Source organism: Lycorma delicatula, chromosome 10, assembly GCF_047948215.1.
Source record: "Lycorma delicatula isolate Av1 chromosome 10, ASM4794821v1, whole genome shotgun sequence".
Taxonomy (NCBI): Eukaryota; Metazoa; Arthropoda; class Insecta; order Hemiptera; family Fulgoridae; genus Lycorma; species Lycorma delicatula.
In genome coordinates this window covers 23053999-23071902 of record NC_134464.1, presented here as the reverse complement: position 1 = coordinate 23071902, position 17904 = coordinate 23053999, and the positions used below count along the sequence as shown (strand labels likewise).

Here is a 17904-nt window from a genome sequence, read left to right as displayed (position 1 = left end):
CACTGAACGCCCACGATATCGCGATCCAAGTATTTGTTTTTTATTAATAATAACGATGATTTCGATAATAATAATAATATGTAGTATCTAATTCCAAGGAACAAACATCCACTGTACATAGACCGATGTTAACACGCAACTGGGCGGATTCTTCTAAACACAAGCAGCAGAAAAAGATAAGATAGTGCTTGGAATACCGACGTATCTAGACGTCGGAATTCTCCGGAAGTTCGATTAAAAAATATATATTATTGTTTTTTAAAACTCACAGCTAAAATTAATGTGAAGTAACCCAGTCCAAGAGTGTTAATACAGAGTTTGTCAACACGTGATCTTTTGGTTGACAGGCGAACAGAACATGTAAATCATCTTCAAGATGGACCAGTCTATTTCTCTAATTAGATTTCTCTACTTTCATTGTAGAAAATGTTGATTCGTCTATGAATGAAGTTGAAGACGGCATGAAAACGTTTATGATCCTCTTTACGATTGTGGGATACACTGAATTACTCTGAATATACTCATAGTCGCGCATAGGTTCAAAAAGACTGCACTGAAGTGTCCAGAAAACTTGTTTGCTTGGTAGAATTGTATGACAAGTTTAACAATCGAATTTTTCATTGAAAGTTACTATAGTGGGATTTTGTATGTTGATCTCACTAGTTGTACCAACAGGCGAGATTACCTATTCTAACTTTGAAACGGATAAGATAGGGAAGAATTTTATTACTGAAGTTTGTGACGCATTTAGATGTTCTTTTATTTATTTCTTAAGGAATTTTGTGTAAGCTGATTTTCAAAACTTTCCCTCAGTCTTGATAAATCTCTACGCTGAGGGATAAATCCCTCAACGTCGCAACAACCAACACTCGATTTATTACGGAGTGGAAAGAGTACTAAGCACTGTTGTGTGTACAGACTGGTACAGCCTGTCTTAAAACAAATTTTAATTACGTTGTATAGAGATTTTCTGACTGGCATAAAATTTATTTTTAAATCCTAAAATTTCGCAGCACACCCACGGGATTGAGTGACATACCAATCATTCGTGAAACACACCGGTTGGGAACCTCTGTCTTCCGAGCAGCAGTCACCAATACTGTTAACAATGGTTTTCAAAGTAGTCGTAAAAGTTTTTTTTCTTTGCAACGGTAGGAGTTACATTTTTTCACTTGTTATTTCGTCTACCTCTTATAATAATTGTTTTTTAAATTACTTAATATTTTTTATGATTTATGTTAGCTAATCTAAAGTTGTGATTATTTAAAAATAAATATTTTCTAACGAATGTTACTTGTAGAATGAAAGAAAAACCATTAATTTAAAAACGGTGGATAGAACAAGGCCAACGAGAAAAAACTAGTTATCAAGCGGTTAATAAAGTATTTATGAATTTTTCACACAGAACTAAATTTGTCTCAACTAATCAAAATGAATTACATTTTTTTCATTATTTTTGAGATACATTACGGTAACAGAGCAATAATTCATAAATTAATAGAAAGATGATTGGAGAATAAAAAAAGATACGGGTGATTTTTTTTATTATTCTTATGAAGCGTGTTATTAAACGTCATGCTCATCTGCAAAGCTATAATATTGTTATATATTTTAAATAGATTTATACGCAAACAACACGTGAGATATATGTAAATTCACAAGTTGAAACACGAAAGTATACCTGGATATTTATTTTCATATTTTTTGTATCAAAATGAACAAAGATATTCTTATGAAAAAATGGTAATTCTCTCTTCGTTTCAATATTCTGTCCCCGCCTTTTTGTTTTTTTTTTCTTTTAAATGCTGTATATCAAGATCGAAAAGAGGAATCATAGTACATGGTACACATGTTATGTTTTTATACCGATGTACGAAGTACATCGGTGTACGCCGATGTACTAGGTTTTTAAACCGATGTAATAAAAAATTACTTTTTTAAAAGGTTCATAAAATTCAAAATAGCGGCTTCTTCAATATTTCCCAATCTCAAATCATTATTTTATCAGCTAAAATTTTAAGTCTCTTTCATCGTAAGGAAAATGATATCTTATTTTTGAAATAGGTCGATAACAACCAGAGTTACTGCAGAATATTGGATGACAATTTTAAGTTGTATTTCATCTCTACGTCTAATAAAAAAAAACATAATTGTTACCAGAATAATGTTGATCTTACTTGAATAAAAAATCTGATGTAGACAACACATGACTTCCTTGACGCCTATTAAATTACATTTACATATTTTTTTTAAAATGGAAAGTACATAAAATTTTAATTCATTATAACCTTATAATTTTTTTTTCTGTTATTATTGAATTATTATTCATCGTGAATTTTTTTTTTACAATGAGATATTAATAAATTAATATATTGAAATTAAAAAAAAAAATTTTTTAATTTAATAGTGAAAATAGGAGAAGAAAAGATTATGGAGGTAGAAGAATTTTGTTATTTGGGAAGTAGAATTACTAAAGATGGACGAAGCAGGAGCGATATAAAATGCCGAATAGCACAAGCTAAACGAGCCTTCAGTAAGAAATATAATTTGTTTACATCAAAAATTAATTTAAATGTCAGGAAAAGATTTTTGAAAGTATATGTTTGGAGTGTCGCTTTATATGGAAGTGAAACTTGGACAATCGGACTATCTGAGAAGAAAAGATTAGAAGCTTTTGAAATGTGCTGCTATAGGAGAATGTTAAAAATCAGATGGGTGGATAAAGTGACAAATGAACAGGTATTGCGGCAAATAGATGAAGGAAGAAGCATTTGGAAAAATATAGTTAAAAGAAGAGACAGACTTATAGGCCACATACTAAGGCATCCTGGAATAGTCGCTTTGATATTGGAAGGACAAGTAGAAGGGAAAAATTGTGTAGGCAGGCCACGTTTGGAATATGTAAAACAAATTGTTAGGGATGTAGGATGTAGAGGGTATACTGAAATGAAACGACTAGCACTAGATAGGGAATCTTGGAGAGCTGCATCAAACCAGTCAAATGACTGAAGACAAAAAAAAAAAAGTTAAAAAAAAGGTAATTAAGTCTGATTCGAACCGATGTTCCTTCCCCTAAGATCCAAATATTTCATTAATTAAAATTTTATTAGGCTATAACTCTGGAACCAATGAAAATAAATACCACTTATGATACATCGTTGAAAAATCTCAATAATAGTTTGTTTATTACATCAGTTAAGAAAAAATCCAAAATAAAAAAAAAACTGAATTTTGGAATTTTTTGGACACTTTTGGTTCAGTCGATTGCAATCAAAAGGGGAAGTCCACACAACTAGATGTTACAACACAGTCCTACATCAAAATTTGAACATCCTACAGCTAATAGTTTTTGAGTTATGCGAGATAGGAAATTGAGTTATGAAATCGAAATGGGTTCAGGAATGGTCAAAATGGATATTTCCGTTGAAATCTGGAAACCGAAATTTTCCAGAAAAATTAAATCGTGGAAATTCTATCGTTACACTATGTACTAAGAAAAGATTTAACATTGTTGGATCGTTAAGATCATTTGTAACGAAATTTGTCCGCCGTTTTTAGTTTTTATCACATAAGACACGTATATTTTTATGAATAAAATATTTTTACTTCCTTGTACGAAGTATTATGATCGCGGAAAATTTCGGTTTTTCAGATTTTAACGGAAACATCTATTTTGACCACCCCTGAATTGGGATCGGTTGTAACATCTAATTGTGCACCTTCCCTTGTGATTGCAATCGACTGGACTAAAAGTGTCCAAAAAAGGCCGAATATACAAAAACATTTGAATTTTCGACTTTTTCTTAACTGCAGTAATAAGCTCTCGTTGAGATTTTTTCAACGATGTATCATAAGTGGTATTTATTTTCATTGGTTCCCAAATTATAGCCAAATAAAATTTTAATTAATGAAATATTTGGATCTTAGGAGAAGGCCCATACATCGGTTCGAATCAGACTTTATCTCCTTTTTATAACTTTTTATTTTTAATTTAGATATATTGATTTATTAATAATTATTAACATCTCATTGTAAAAAAATTATATAATGAATAATAATAACAAAAAAATCAGTAGTCTTTATTTAACGAAATAAAATTTTATGTAAAAAAAAAATGTGTACGTGTAATTTAATAGGCGTCATCAATAGTAATTTAATAGGTGTTGTATGCATTTTAAATAAATTTAAATAAGTGTTTTTATATATATATAAACTTATATATTATATAACTGGATTATTACTTTTTTAATTTTGCAAACTTTACGTGCTATTTTGTTGAAATTAGATCGTAAAATTAAACATAAATTGTATAATGAAATCGTATTAAACTTATAATTCGATGACGACATCCAAATTTTTTTTTTTTTTTTTTTTTTTTTTAACGGTGTACTTTATATTAAATTTATTTTACTGATTATAAATTAATTATAAACTGACGTCTGCAATGACTGATTATAATTCTGTCACCGGAAACAAAACTATATCCAAAATTTCAAGCTCATTGGATAATGGAAAGCGAGTGAAAAATCAATTGAAGGATTAGAGCAGGAAGGAGTGACTGAGGATTAAACAAAAGCAGTTAAATCCGTTTTATTATATTCGTATTTATTCATTAAAATATTTGTCCCAGAAAATTTTATCATCTACTAAAATAATTAATTTACTGAACGATGTAGTTTATAATTAGTGCGGATAAAAATAAATAAATATATTAAAAATATAATAATAAAAACCGTCTCAGAATCAACCAGGAACATTATTTCATACACTGATCTACTTCGAAAATAGTTATTACTTAAGTTGTTTTAAAAACCTGCTCTCTTATATCGGATAAGTATCTAATGGTAAGGAATAAGCATTACATCTCTATAAACTATCTGACGACATTGCTTATGGTAACCATTAATTTTTTTTTTTTTAAATCGGCCGTCCAATCATCTTTTATTTTATACAGATGTCAAACGTATGTTAATACTTTAGATGCTTTTATTATAATATAAAAGCCAACTGAAGTTTTTATAATAATTTTTGACTAATTTTATTTTGTACCTGAAGCAAAAAAGTTATCGGGTGCAGCGCCACTTAAATCTTGAGTTTTGTCGAATGGATTGAAACGAGGACTTGAATCTTGTACCGGTGACTTAGGAGGAGGTGCTAATACCGGTGTTACGGCGCCGGGTGTAATATCGGCCGCATTCGCCGTCTTCGGTCTGAAAAATATAAAACAACATATTGTGGTTTTATTAAATAAATAAATTATTAAAAATTAAAAATATTATTCTTCTAAATAAAGAAATATTTGAATGTTATAGATTATCAAAATAAAATAAACTTTTAGTCTGATTAAATTTCTACAGATCGTCTTATCCGATACCGATCTCGTGACCAAGCGGCCGTTGATGAAGAGCATGACTCGATCAAAAAAATATGTTACCAGTTAAGGAATTTGACTATTTTATAATCATTTTATTTTTTTGATTTGGACCCTTTAAGAGTTAATTTTTTTCTGGCCACGGATTATAAAGTTATGATCGTCGCTGTCGATAACTATTGGCAAATTTTCGATAAGATCACGCACTATTCGGCTATTTTGAATCATTATCGGATTTCGTAGAGAAATAAATTCGAGATGAAACATCATTAGAATCATTAGTTATCGTCGATTTAGAATTTAAGAAACTCCCTCATGATTTACTAACGTGAAATACAATGTAAAAATATAAATCTTCAGGAGATATTATGATGTGGAATTTCATTATGTTATGTCCCTAAGTCGGTATTTTTTTGGATAGTGTTCAGGTACAAAGCTTACACAGTGCTTAAAATGTTCAATGTTTTTTTTTTTAAGCAATAAGAGTAAAATTTCATACTTGGGATTACAACGAAGTAAAGGAAACGTTTTGACAGATGAGTTTTTTGAATTTTTATAATTACTATTAATAAAGTAAAAATTCTCGTAATTTTATATTTTATTTCAGAGATTGATGAAGAAACAGTGTTCTAAATTATATGATTATCTTTTGAAACATCAGTGTCAATAAAAAACAAAAACCAAATCCTCTTTTTTAAAGAAACCTCTTCCACTCGATCGGTAATTTTCATTAAAGATAATCCTTTATTAAGAATGTAGTACAGTGAATACCGGTAAATAGGACCACCGGTTATTCAGAGCAGCCATTTAATCGGTACAGTTTTGTAAAAACAGAAATATATTGTAATTCATTAAAAATTACGGTGAAATTTCAAAATAATATAATACACTTCACTGAAGAATGAACAGTTTCACAATAGACGTTAACGTACACAGCCAACAATAATAGACGTTAACGTACACAGCCAACAATTATCCTAGGGTAGCAGTGTCGTAGCAGCATTAAACGTGAATTAACTGCAAATAACTGCACCTCGAACCAGCTCGGTTCAGTTTTAAATTGCTCAACCGTTATGCAACTACATCGCATCTTAATAACGACAATATTACCTACAATCTACATACATGCAACCGTATTTTTTTATACCGTGTCTTATGAGTTTATAGATGACTAGTGTATACTGTAGACTTAGAAAAGGTATTTAATAATGTAGACTGGAATAAAATTTTAAGCATTTTAAAAAATTTAGCGTTCAAGTATAGAGATACAAGAACAATTGCTGACATTTACAGAAGCCAAACTGCTACAGTAATAATCGAAGAACATATGAAAGAAGCCGGAGTCAGACAAGGATGTTCACTATCCCCATTACTTTTTAATCTTTACACAGAACTAGCAGTTAATGATGTTAAAGAACAATTTAGATCCGGAGTAACAGTGCAAACTGAAAAGATGCTACGATTTCCTGATGATACAGTAATTCTAGCTGAGATTAAAAAACGATTTAGAAGAAACAATGAATGGCATTGATGAAGTCCTACGCAAAAACTATCGCATGAAAATAAACGAGAACAAAACGAAAGTAATGAAATGTAATAGAAATAAAGTAGATTGACACCTGAATACAAAAATAGGAAGAGAAAATATTATGGAGGTAGAAGAATTCTGTTATTTGGGAAGTAGAATTACTAAAGATGGACGAAGAGGAGCGATATAAAATGCCGAATAGCACAAGCAAAACAAGCTATCAGTCAAAACTATAATTTGCATACATAAAAAATAACTTAAACGTCAGGAAAATATTTTTGAAAGTGTATGATTTTGCGTAGCTTTATATGGAAGTGAAACTTCGATGATCGGATTACCTAAGAAGAAAAGATTAGAAGCTTTTGGATTGTGGTGCTATAGGAGAATGTTAAAAATCAGATGGGTGGAAAAGTGACAAATGAAGAGATTTTGCCGGCAGATTGATGAAGAAAGAAAGAACGCTTTTTGATGAAGAAAGATTGTTTTTGTGTTCAAGAAAGAATGCTTTACTAGCATATGGAAAAATATTATTAAAAGAAGAGACAGACATAGGCCACATGTTAAGGTATCCTGGAACAGTCGCTTTGATATTTGTGGGACAGGTAGATGGGAAAACCGTTGCAGGCAGGCAAAGCTTGGAATATGTAAAAACATTGTTAGGAATGTAGGATGTAAGGAGACCAAAATGAAACGACTGGCACTAGATAGGGAATCTTGGAGAGCTGCATCAAACCAGTCAAATGACTGAAAACAAAAGAAAAAGAAAAAAGTGTATACTGACTTTATAAATATGTTGAAATCATTGTCTCCGTCGTCCGAATCACGGGAGTCGGCTCGGCTGACCCTGGCCGGTGTACTTTGAGGTACCGGGGGTGGTTCTTCTTCTCGCAACGCTAGGAACGCGTCAAAGTTATCCTCCGCACCGAAACCGACCACGTTTTCACCTGAAACGTTTTATATTCTTAATCAGTTTGTAAAAATAAATTTAAAATTACTTTTTATTGTTTTAATTAAAATCAGTCGATCAAATAATTCTCAAGTATTTTGTTACTTTTATTTCACTCGACAAAACTAGCAGATCAAAAGTTTACGTTTCACTACATCAAAAGTTATATGAATTGAACTGCTGTGAGTTGAACAGGATATAATAAACTGCATATATATATATATATATATATAGTCATTCCTATAAAGTAGTTGGATGAGGAGGAAAATCAGGGAGAAATAAAAGAAGCGATAAAAATTTTATTACACAAAAACTAAAAAAGCTAAAACGATACGATGAAATGATTCCGCTTTTAATTTAATCAATAAAAAGTTCACAATTTTATTGGCGGTTAAATAAAATTAAAATAAAACTTCATAAAAATAAAAATTAACCAACCACCATAAAATTTGAATGGCGGTTGTTTAAGCGAGGGGTTAAAAATTTTATGACCTATAACATTCGGTTATTCGGTACCGTGTCAAAAAATTATAAAAATGAATAACTTTTAGCTGGAAACATAATATTTTCACGATATTTACTCGTGATCAAAGTTGTTACACCACTGTGGGTATATCGTTATTATATTTTTAGAAAATTTTAAAAACCTTGTATACATCATGTCCGGGTGGTTGTGTTAAGTATGAAGATGAGATCGGTAATTTATATCGGCAGATTCATTTAGACGACAACAACGCTTAAATTAATCACCTCATCTACCGTTTCTCTTCACATCCAGAGAAGTTGAAAAGTGTGAATTAAATCTAGTTGTTACAAATTCTAGGTGGTTCACGATCTTCTTTTTCTGTTGAGAAAAGAAGATAGCCTCCGGAAGATAGTTTCCGGAGATAGCCTCCGGAACGACCGTAAGATATTACATCAGAGGATGATATGTATGAATGTAAATGAAGTGGTCTTGTACCATTCCTAAGGTTGACCATTCCTGAGGTATGTGGTTAATTGAGACCAACCACTAAAGAACAACCACCGGATTAGTCTAGTGGTGAACGCGTCTTCGCAAATCAACTGATTTCATAGTCGAGAGTTCCAGCGTTCAAGTCCTAGTAAAGGCAGTTACTTTTATACGGATTTAAATACTAGATCGTGGATACCGGTGTTCTTGGTTGTTGGGTTTCAACTAACCACACATCTCAGAAATGGTGGACCTGAGACTGTAAAAGACTTCACTGACATGCATACATATCATCCTCGGAAGTAATACATGACGGTGATTCCCGGAGGCTAAACAGGAAAACCTACTAAAGTACACTGGTATCCACGATCTATTATTCAAATCCGTATAAAAGTAATTCCTTTACTAGGATTTGAACCTGAGAATTCTCGACTTCTAAATCACCTGATTTGCGATGACCAGTTTACCACTAGACCAACCCGATGGATTTCACACATCCGCGCGTGTTTATACTTCAGATCTAAATGTTTACTCTAAAGAGCATATCCTCCTGCTTTTAGCGTCGGCTGAGTTTTGGCTACAAAAATTTCTTGCGACTAAGAAGAAAAAAAAGGAAGGAATGCGTTAAAAGAAAAACGCATTGAGAATGATAACCATCGATTTGGTAAACCGTAATGTTCGATTGTAGAACATAACCGTAATGTCTGGTGCGTGTAATACAAATATGTTTTAATGTAGCCTTTTTAAATTCCTTTATTCACTCTATTATTAAAAATTAATGAGAATTTAAATTGATTACAAAAGGTCCGGTGAACTTTTACAGTAAGTAAAATTGGATTTTATTAGAAGATCTGAAACTAGAAATTAGAAGATCTAGAAATCTCGTTCTGTGTGTTAGATACAGAGGTAAGTAACCCACCGAGTTGGTCTAATGGTGAACTCGTAATTACAAATCAGCTGATTTCGAAGTCAAGAGTTCTAAGATTCAAATCCTAGTAAAGGCAGTCATTTTTATACGGATTTGAATGCTCGATGGGTGGATACCGGTGTTATTTATGGTTCTTCTTCTTTTTCCTGTTTATCCTCCGGTAATTACCGTTCAGATAATACTTCAGAGGATGAATGAGGATGATATGTATGAGTGTAAATGAAGTGTAGTGCTTGTACAGTCTCAGTTCGACCATTCCTGAGATGTGTGGTTAATTGAAACCCAACCACCAAGGAACACCGGTATCCACGATCTAGTATTCAAATCCGTGTACAAACAACTGACTTACTAGAACTTGAACGCTGGAACTCTAGACTTCTAAATCAGTTGATTTGGGATGACACATTCACCACTAGACCAACTCGGTGGGTTGGTTCTTTGGTGGATGGGTTTCAATTAACCGCATATTTCAGGAATGGTCGATCTGAGACTATACAAAATTACAATTTATGTACATTCACACATATCATCTTCTTAAGTAATACTTTACAGTGGTTCCAGAGTCTAAACAGAAAAAGAAAGACCAAGTGTTGTGGTGCTACTATGAATTGCCAAACGACTATTTTTTTCATACACATTGCCTATAAAATACGAAGTTTTACGTAACCTTACATTGTAATCTAAATTATAGTCCGTGTAATATCTGAAGGCGGGTCCGTAATAAGCTATGGTATCCCCTCCACCGCTCTTTACACCAATCAGCGACTTCTCCCTACACCAGCAGTCATAGTAGTGTTTCCCAAAAGTCACATCAATTAATTTGCAATGACTTGCACCATATCAAATTATGTCGTCACTATTATAGTAACGAAATATGTTCTGCTAATTTGTTATTACAAATAAACTTATTTATACCTAATATTTTGTTCAAGATGTATATGAAGCAGTTTATTTTTTGAAAATATATGTTTTTATTCAAGTATGTTAAACTAAGGTTTTGCTATAAATAAACAGTAACAATGACGTAGTAACAATACAAAGTAGATGAAATGAATTGTTTATTTATTATAGGCTATAATAATAATAATTCTTTATTCCATAATACATATACAAAAAAGAATGTTTTTACAATATACAGTAACATATAACAAGGTAATGATTTTCTTTGATGTGGCATAGATATTTAGAAAAATTATCTTTTAATAACACGTACGCATTACTTTTGTTGTAACTAGTAGTACGTGTTTCGCATGCCGGGTTATAGGACTGTGTAGAGGAGGTAAACAGAGGCAGCTTGGAGGGTGGACCCGCCTTTAGATTTTATTTATACTATAATACTTTCATTTATACCAACGTATTGCATAAAAATTGTTATTTTAAATAGTCGTTTATAAAAGTAATAAAAATAAAAATATTTTATATTCTAACAAAGCGAAGTGTGTATTCGGAGAGTTTACGAACTGCTGCTGTGTACAGTCACATTCCAGTGGTACTAGTTAAGTAATTGCGACTTCTGCCGTGAGATTAGATTGCTGTGTTAAACATTATTGTCTTGTGTATGGACGCAGACGCACATCATGATTGATAGCGTTACACAGCATTAAAATATTTATTGGGCTTTATTAATATTAATTTAATGTTAATGGACTTTAATTTCAATGTTTAATAATAAAAAATCAGTTTTTCTTCTCGTTAATTACGGTTACTTTTGTATAAATAATGAATTTTATATTTTTCTCTGTTATTTTGTAATAAGAGCAATTGTTTTCTTAGCCAGTGTTCTTTAAAACACAAACATGATGAAAATATATCTTACTAAAAAAATATAGTAGTATATAAAGTTTAAATTTCTTAAATCAATTGTTTTGCTTTAATTAACCTAACGGAGAACGTGAGTCATAGAATTGTGGGTTAAACATTGAAAATAGGCGTGTAGTTACAAGCAGTACTTAATTTGCAGACGTGTTTTTAGTAATACAAACAAATAAAATACAGTAACCCATTTTAAACGGACAACATTTTTTGTTTAGAACGTATAGATAAGCATATTACTTTGTTCAATAGGACTAAGTCCAGATTGTACTGTTGTGTTATATCTACAACCAAACAAAACAACAGTGCTGCGCTCCTCACGAATATGAACTTCGCTTTATCGAATATTATGTTATTATTTTATCTACCTAGATTTATTGAAATAAATAATTGCATTGGCACTGTACCTTCAGATTTGGTCTGACCGGAGATATCTCCAAACGCAGATGAACCGCCGCTGAAAGGATCGAACGGATCATTAGGCTGCTGTAAATTGCTTTTGTCGGCGCTTTCAAATTTAGCTGCGAACGCGTCGAATGCGTCTTCGAGAACAGGAGCCGCTGCTGTTGTCGCTGTCGGTATCGATGGTTTTTGTTCAGCCGGCGGTAACGTAACCGGATCGAATATGTTGGAGAACGGCTGTTGTTCGACTGTTGTCGTCGATATCGATCCTATTTGATCTTCCGATGTTGTAACTGTTGTCGAAAAAAAGTCGTTTGATTCTTCCATGATATTAGATTTTTGTTCGGTCGTCGGTACTCCAAATATATCATCACTAATAAAAGGTGTTTGTTGTTGTTGTTGCGGTTGAGAAGCCGATTCAATGTTAGTTGTTTCTTTTATAAATAATAAATCATCTTGAAATGCAGTCGTCGTCGTAGTAGTTTGATCGATATTAAAGAAATCGATATTGTTGTTGTCTTGATTTTCGGTGTTCACCCCGAAAATATCGGTAGCTATATTTTGCGGTTGTTGCTCGACGGTTTTCGGTTCCGGTTCGGTTTCCAGTAACTTTTCCATCGGTTCTTGTCCGTCTGTCGTAACCGGTTCGACCGCTACTGCCGGAGGTCGAGGTACCGGTGGCTTCGTCGGTGGTAATTTCGGGCGTTCAGGAACAGCCGGCGGCAACGGCCTAGGTGGTGGTCCGGACGTTGTCGTAAGCGGAGCTGCGGCCGGAGCCGTATTCTCGACGGGTGCGACGGTGGCCGATGTCGGAGTCGCTTCAAGAATAGTTTCAGGTTCGGGACTGGATGTTAACGATAACACCGATCCCGTTATTTGATGTGTACTCATCGCGGCGGGCGTTTGTTGTATTACTTCGTCGCCTAATAGGTCGGTCTCGACATCGACACCAAGTAAATCTGATACCTAAAAAAAGAAAAGTCATGTTCCAATGAAAAAAAATTTGAATATAAATAAATATTTTTACGGTTGGGATCATGAGGGCTACAAACATGGTAGCTGGTCTTTCTCGAGTCGAGAACTTTCTGACAGTAGGTGTTCTATTTATTAGAAAAGGAATTTCACACCTTACGTTCAAAAGAACGTAAGGTGTGAAAGATTAGGAGTAAAATTTGGTATACTAGTTTTATTTAGTAAGGTCTGCTTTTGAAATTTGGTAAAATAGAAAAGTGTTTTGGCGTATAATAGAAATGACGTGTAGCAGTAATCTCAATGTATTTAAAAACTGATTAATTTTGTGGCAAACGTGTTAGAAAAATTCAATTATTTTGGAAGCAAAAGCCTTTCCATTTTTCGTTCTCTGTTTTTTTAATAACAAAATTTTGTGGTTAAACCAAAGATAAACAGAAATAAAACGTAATAACAAGAGTTTCCATAATTTTTCAGTGTTTTTATATATAACAACTGATTTTAAATTATAAAAGGAAGCAGAGAATTGCTTTTAAATGCTGAACCTCTGCGTAGAATAGAAAATTGGGCATTTGCATTGTATTTTTTCCCATCCGAAACAATTGCGTGACTGACGATCGGAAATACTCACAATTCAGATTTTCTAAATTTTTGTTTTTATCGGCTACTACTATTACTATTGCAACAACAACAATAATATCGTCTAATTATTCAGTCTTGCCTACATGATTATTCAGCTTCGTGGAAATAGCACAAATCTTTTGTTAATCAAAAATAGCTTAATTTTCAGTATCGACGGGACAGAGGTATGTTTTTTATAACGATATACCTAAGCAGATTGATTATAGATCATTTAAATTCTAAATTTAACAAAAAATATATTTTAAATCCTTTTTTATGTTAATGCTGATTTTAATAAATGTTTTTTACTTAGTGTACGAGGGACATTGTTAATTTTCGATTAGTTTACATCGGTAAACTTATTTTAACAATGAAGACTACTCGATTAGAGTTCTTGATCCTGTCTTTTGTCATGTACTTTCAAAGGGAGAATTACTTCACGTAAAAGTTAAATAAAAATTTTTACTGTTAAATAGCGACTGGAGAAATTTCGATAAAAATTATGAAAAATCCAAGCTTAACCTAACAGTTAAAGTATTATTTTAACAACAGACTCGACTAAAGCTGTAAATCCGTCGACTTATGTACTACCAAATAAAGTTTAGTGTCGATGAAGCGACGATTTCTTTAACAGTCGAATTATCTTTTTATAAAAGTTTTTACAGTTCTTATAAAAATTTCAAATATGTTTTTTTTAACTGTCTGCCCCTTTTGTGATGATCAATTTTTTGAAAATGTATTTGTTTTATATATACTGTTTTGAAAGCTCTAAAATAATATCTTAAGACATAAAACATGGTTTATGAATTTAATTACGAAGTTCGGTTATAGATCGATCTCTATCGCTCACGTCTCTACTGTTGAAACGAAACAAAAATTTAACGTTTCTTTCAGGGAGATTAAGATATTTCTTAATGTACGTTACTATACAAGAGTATATTTGTACGATACAGAAATATCAGTGATTCAATAGTTGTACAACTTTTAAGTTTTCAAGTACACGTTCGAGCTTCCCTAGTAATCCACCATAGTCAGACTAATTAGTACTGTAATAGACCACCGGCCCAAAAGTTAAAGTTATTTTTTATCAACTGCTCAAGTAGTAATGATCGTAGATAGATTGCGATATAACAATAGGATCTTTTGGAAAAATCGATTCTTTTCTGCGGAACCATCTAGGGTAATTTCGATGAGAAATTGTCATACGATGATTACCGCTTGAATCGTTAAAAGTGAACACAGCTAACAGTTTACCCGTTATTATCGAGTTTACTTTCGTGACGTAGACAAGTATTTAATTTTTTTTAACGGAGGAACAGGGGACTCTGTTCCTCCGATAAAAGCGATGTAAGCGATGAAATCAAACTAATTTTTTCGTAATAGTTTTTTTTTTATGATAAAGAATAGATAAAATTACACATTTTTTTCAGAAAGAATTGGAAAGTGAAACATTTTAAATCTCTGATAAAAAAATAAATCGGAAGAAGGGGTAGTTTTAAAATAGTATATTTAGTTGAGAAAGTTCACCTATAAACATATAATTGAAAAGACCATCCGATAGGACACTTTAGAAAAATAAGAGAAGATCAATTTGATAAGAGTGATGGAAGAAATGTGATTCACCCAGTGGAGAGGCTATTAAAAGATCAAACGCGAGGAAATGATGATAATATGGTGATGATTTGAGATTCAAGTGGCCCTAGAGGCACTGAATTCACATCAGTTTAGTTCTGAGTAGCTGTGAAACTATTACCGGGCATCAGTTAATATCTGAATCTGTAATAAAGTACAGGTATTTTGAATGAAATCAAATCGTAGACTTAAAGAGCGATCTGATGCGCTCAATAAGAAAGCAGTTTACTTCCGTTTATAGGTTTTGTTTTAAAACGTGTCGTGGTGAGATTAAATCGGCTAAACCGAGAACAGTATTTTTTAGGTGGAGTTAGAATGATTACATGGAGCAAATATTCCGGACAAAATCTCGTTAAACCTGTTAGACCTCTTCCAGAACCCTTATTTGGCTAAGCAGAGATTGATCGTATATGTAACGTGTCAAGGGACGAAAATGGATGCAGCTGCGTACTGAATGGGTTTATTTCTACTGAATAATTATTATACAAAGGTTTACAAAGTAATCGGTCATCGTTCTCCGGAGACTTCAAAACGTATACCTTTGAACGGAGGACTAACAGCTCTTGATTGTATCCGGTTCACCATCTTTGGGGGGGGGGGGGGACGGAATTTTGGGAGAGGTAAGGACATTACAATTCTAGTAACAAAAATCTGATACTCGTAAGAGTTACTGATCAGGACGGTCTAAGTTAGTTTCTCTAGGAATGCGCAATAAACCTAATAACTAAACATCTCGGGCATATTGTACCCGCTTCCTTTCATAATAAATACATAAACAACTGTAGTGATGAAATATTACATTTACCTGCATGTCGGGTGTCGGGCTGGGAGAGTGTAGCTCTCTGATCGGAGTCGGACTGGGCGTTCTCGTCGCTTGAAGTCGATCCAATAGATCTGACGACGTCGCCTCCATAGCTCCGGTGACGCTGAGTATAAGCTCTTTAGTTTCTTTAGACGGTGGAATCGCCGGTCTCGGTGGCGGCGGCCGTCTTATCGGTGGTCCTGTGCCGCTTCCAGCCCCTGTATCGGAATCGCTTTTATCGACATCTTGTGCAGGAATGTCGTCCAGCAGATTCACTATAACGGAAGACCCGATTTCATCTGTTGTGCCCAATAGAGAATCGATACCACCCATGACGTGCACTCCATCTGTCTGTTCTTTATCCGGTCTATCTGTAGTAAAAAATTATTATTTAAAAAAAAATACGAGTATAGTCTAAATTAGAATAAATATTTATTTCTTACTAAATTTAGGAATGATACTATCGGATACCATTTCCTCTTTATTTTTCTCGTTATCAACACACTAAATGCAGTATTAAAATTAATAATAATTTTTTTTTAATCCTTCGTTCTTAATAAAACTATTACTCATCCTTTTTTTTTTAAATCTGTTTCAATACTCCGATCTCGGAAATGCTAGAAACAGATTTTAATAAGAAGAATGATACGTGAAAACATTCCAGACCTCAGCAAAGAACAGATTCGAGACCGGCTGATCTAGAAGCCATTATACCGACTAGTGTTCTAAATAAATATGATATATGTAATGTAACTATTACACAGAGATATTATTATAAATGTATTAAAAACATTAAAATTTTAATTCTCATTTCCTCAGACTGTTACGACATTATTTGAAACTTCGGATCTTAAAACACTTCTTTTCTAATAAATTTGAAAATTCTTGAATGATATCGATGTGATTTGATGATACCGAAAGTGATATGATACTTGTATTCCATATTTGGATGGTTAATTGTTCGAATTTGATACAGTAATAAGGATCGATATGTCAGTTGAGTGGAGTTGTATATTTCTTTAATAGAAAATACATTATACGATAATTTTATGGTGAATACCACTTCTCGCCTCTTTTAAGTTAGTATTAAATTGATTTATACAGATAGAAGAACAATTGCTAACATTTACGGAAACCAAACAGCTACAGTAATAATCGAAGAACAAAAGAAATCAGTCGTACTTTTCCCCGTTACTTTTTAATCTTTACATAGGATTAGTAGTTATCGATGTTAAAGAACAATTTAGATCCGAAGTAACAGTGCAAGGTGAAAAGATAAAGATGCTACGATTTGCTGATGATATAATAATTGTAACAGAGAGTAAAAAAAGATTGAAAAGAAACAAGCAATCACGTTGATGAAGTCCTACGCAAGAACTACTACATGAAAATAAACAAGAACAAAACGAAAGTAATAAAAGTAGTAGAAATAATGTAAGTGGACCACTGAATATAAAAATAGGAAGAGAAAAGATTATGGAGGTAGAAGAATTTTGTTATTTGGGAAGTAAAATTACTAAATGCCGAATAGCACAGGCAAAATGAGCTTTAAGTCAGAAAGCTTTTTGTTTACATCAAAAATTTATTTAAACGTCAAGAAAACATTTTTGAAAGTATACGTTTGGAGCGTAGCTTTATATGGGTGAAACTTGGGTGATCGGATTACCCGAAAAGAAAAGATTAAAAACTTTTGAAATGCGGTGCTGTATGAAAATGTTAAAAATCAGATGGGTGGATAAAGTGAAAAATGAAGAGGTGTTGCGGCAAATTGATGAAGAAGAGCATTTGAAAAATATAGTTAAAACAAGAGAGAGACATAGGTCACATATTATAGCATCCTGGAATGGTCGCTTTGATATTGGAGTGGCAGGTAAATGAGAAAAAATTGCAGGCAAGTAACGTTTGGAATATGTAAAACGTGTGGAATTTGGTTCTGGCGAA

General features: G+C 32.7%; 1 protein-coding gene across 1 annotated transcript in view; it reads right to left on the bottom strand.

The window, feature by feature from the left end:
• stnB (stoned B) overlaps positions 1-17904 on the bottom strand; it is an 87105-nt gene that overhangs the window by 57367 nt on the left and 11834 nt on the right. The window contains exons 3-6 of the mRNA XM_075377881.1: positions 15967-16334; positions 11945-12905; positions 7681-7843; positions 5050-5210 (exon numbers count right to left, since the gene is read on the bottom strand). Of these exons, the coding sequence (XP_075233996.1) occupies positions 5050-5210; positions 7681-7843; positions 11945-12905; positions 15967-16334 (1653 nt within the window). The remainder of the gene's footprint in view (positions 1-5049; positions 5211-7680; positions 7844-11944; positions 12906-15966; positions 16335-17904) is intronic.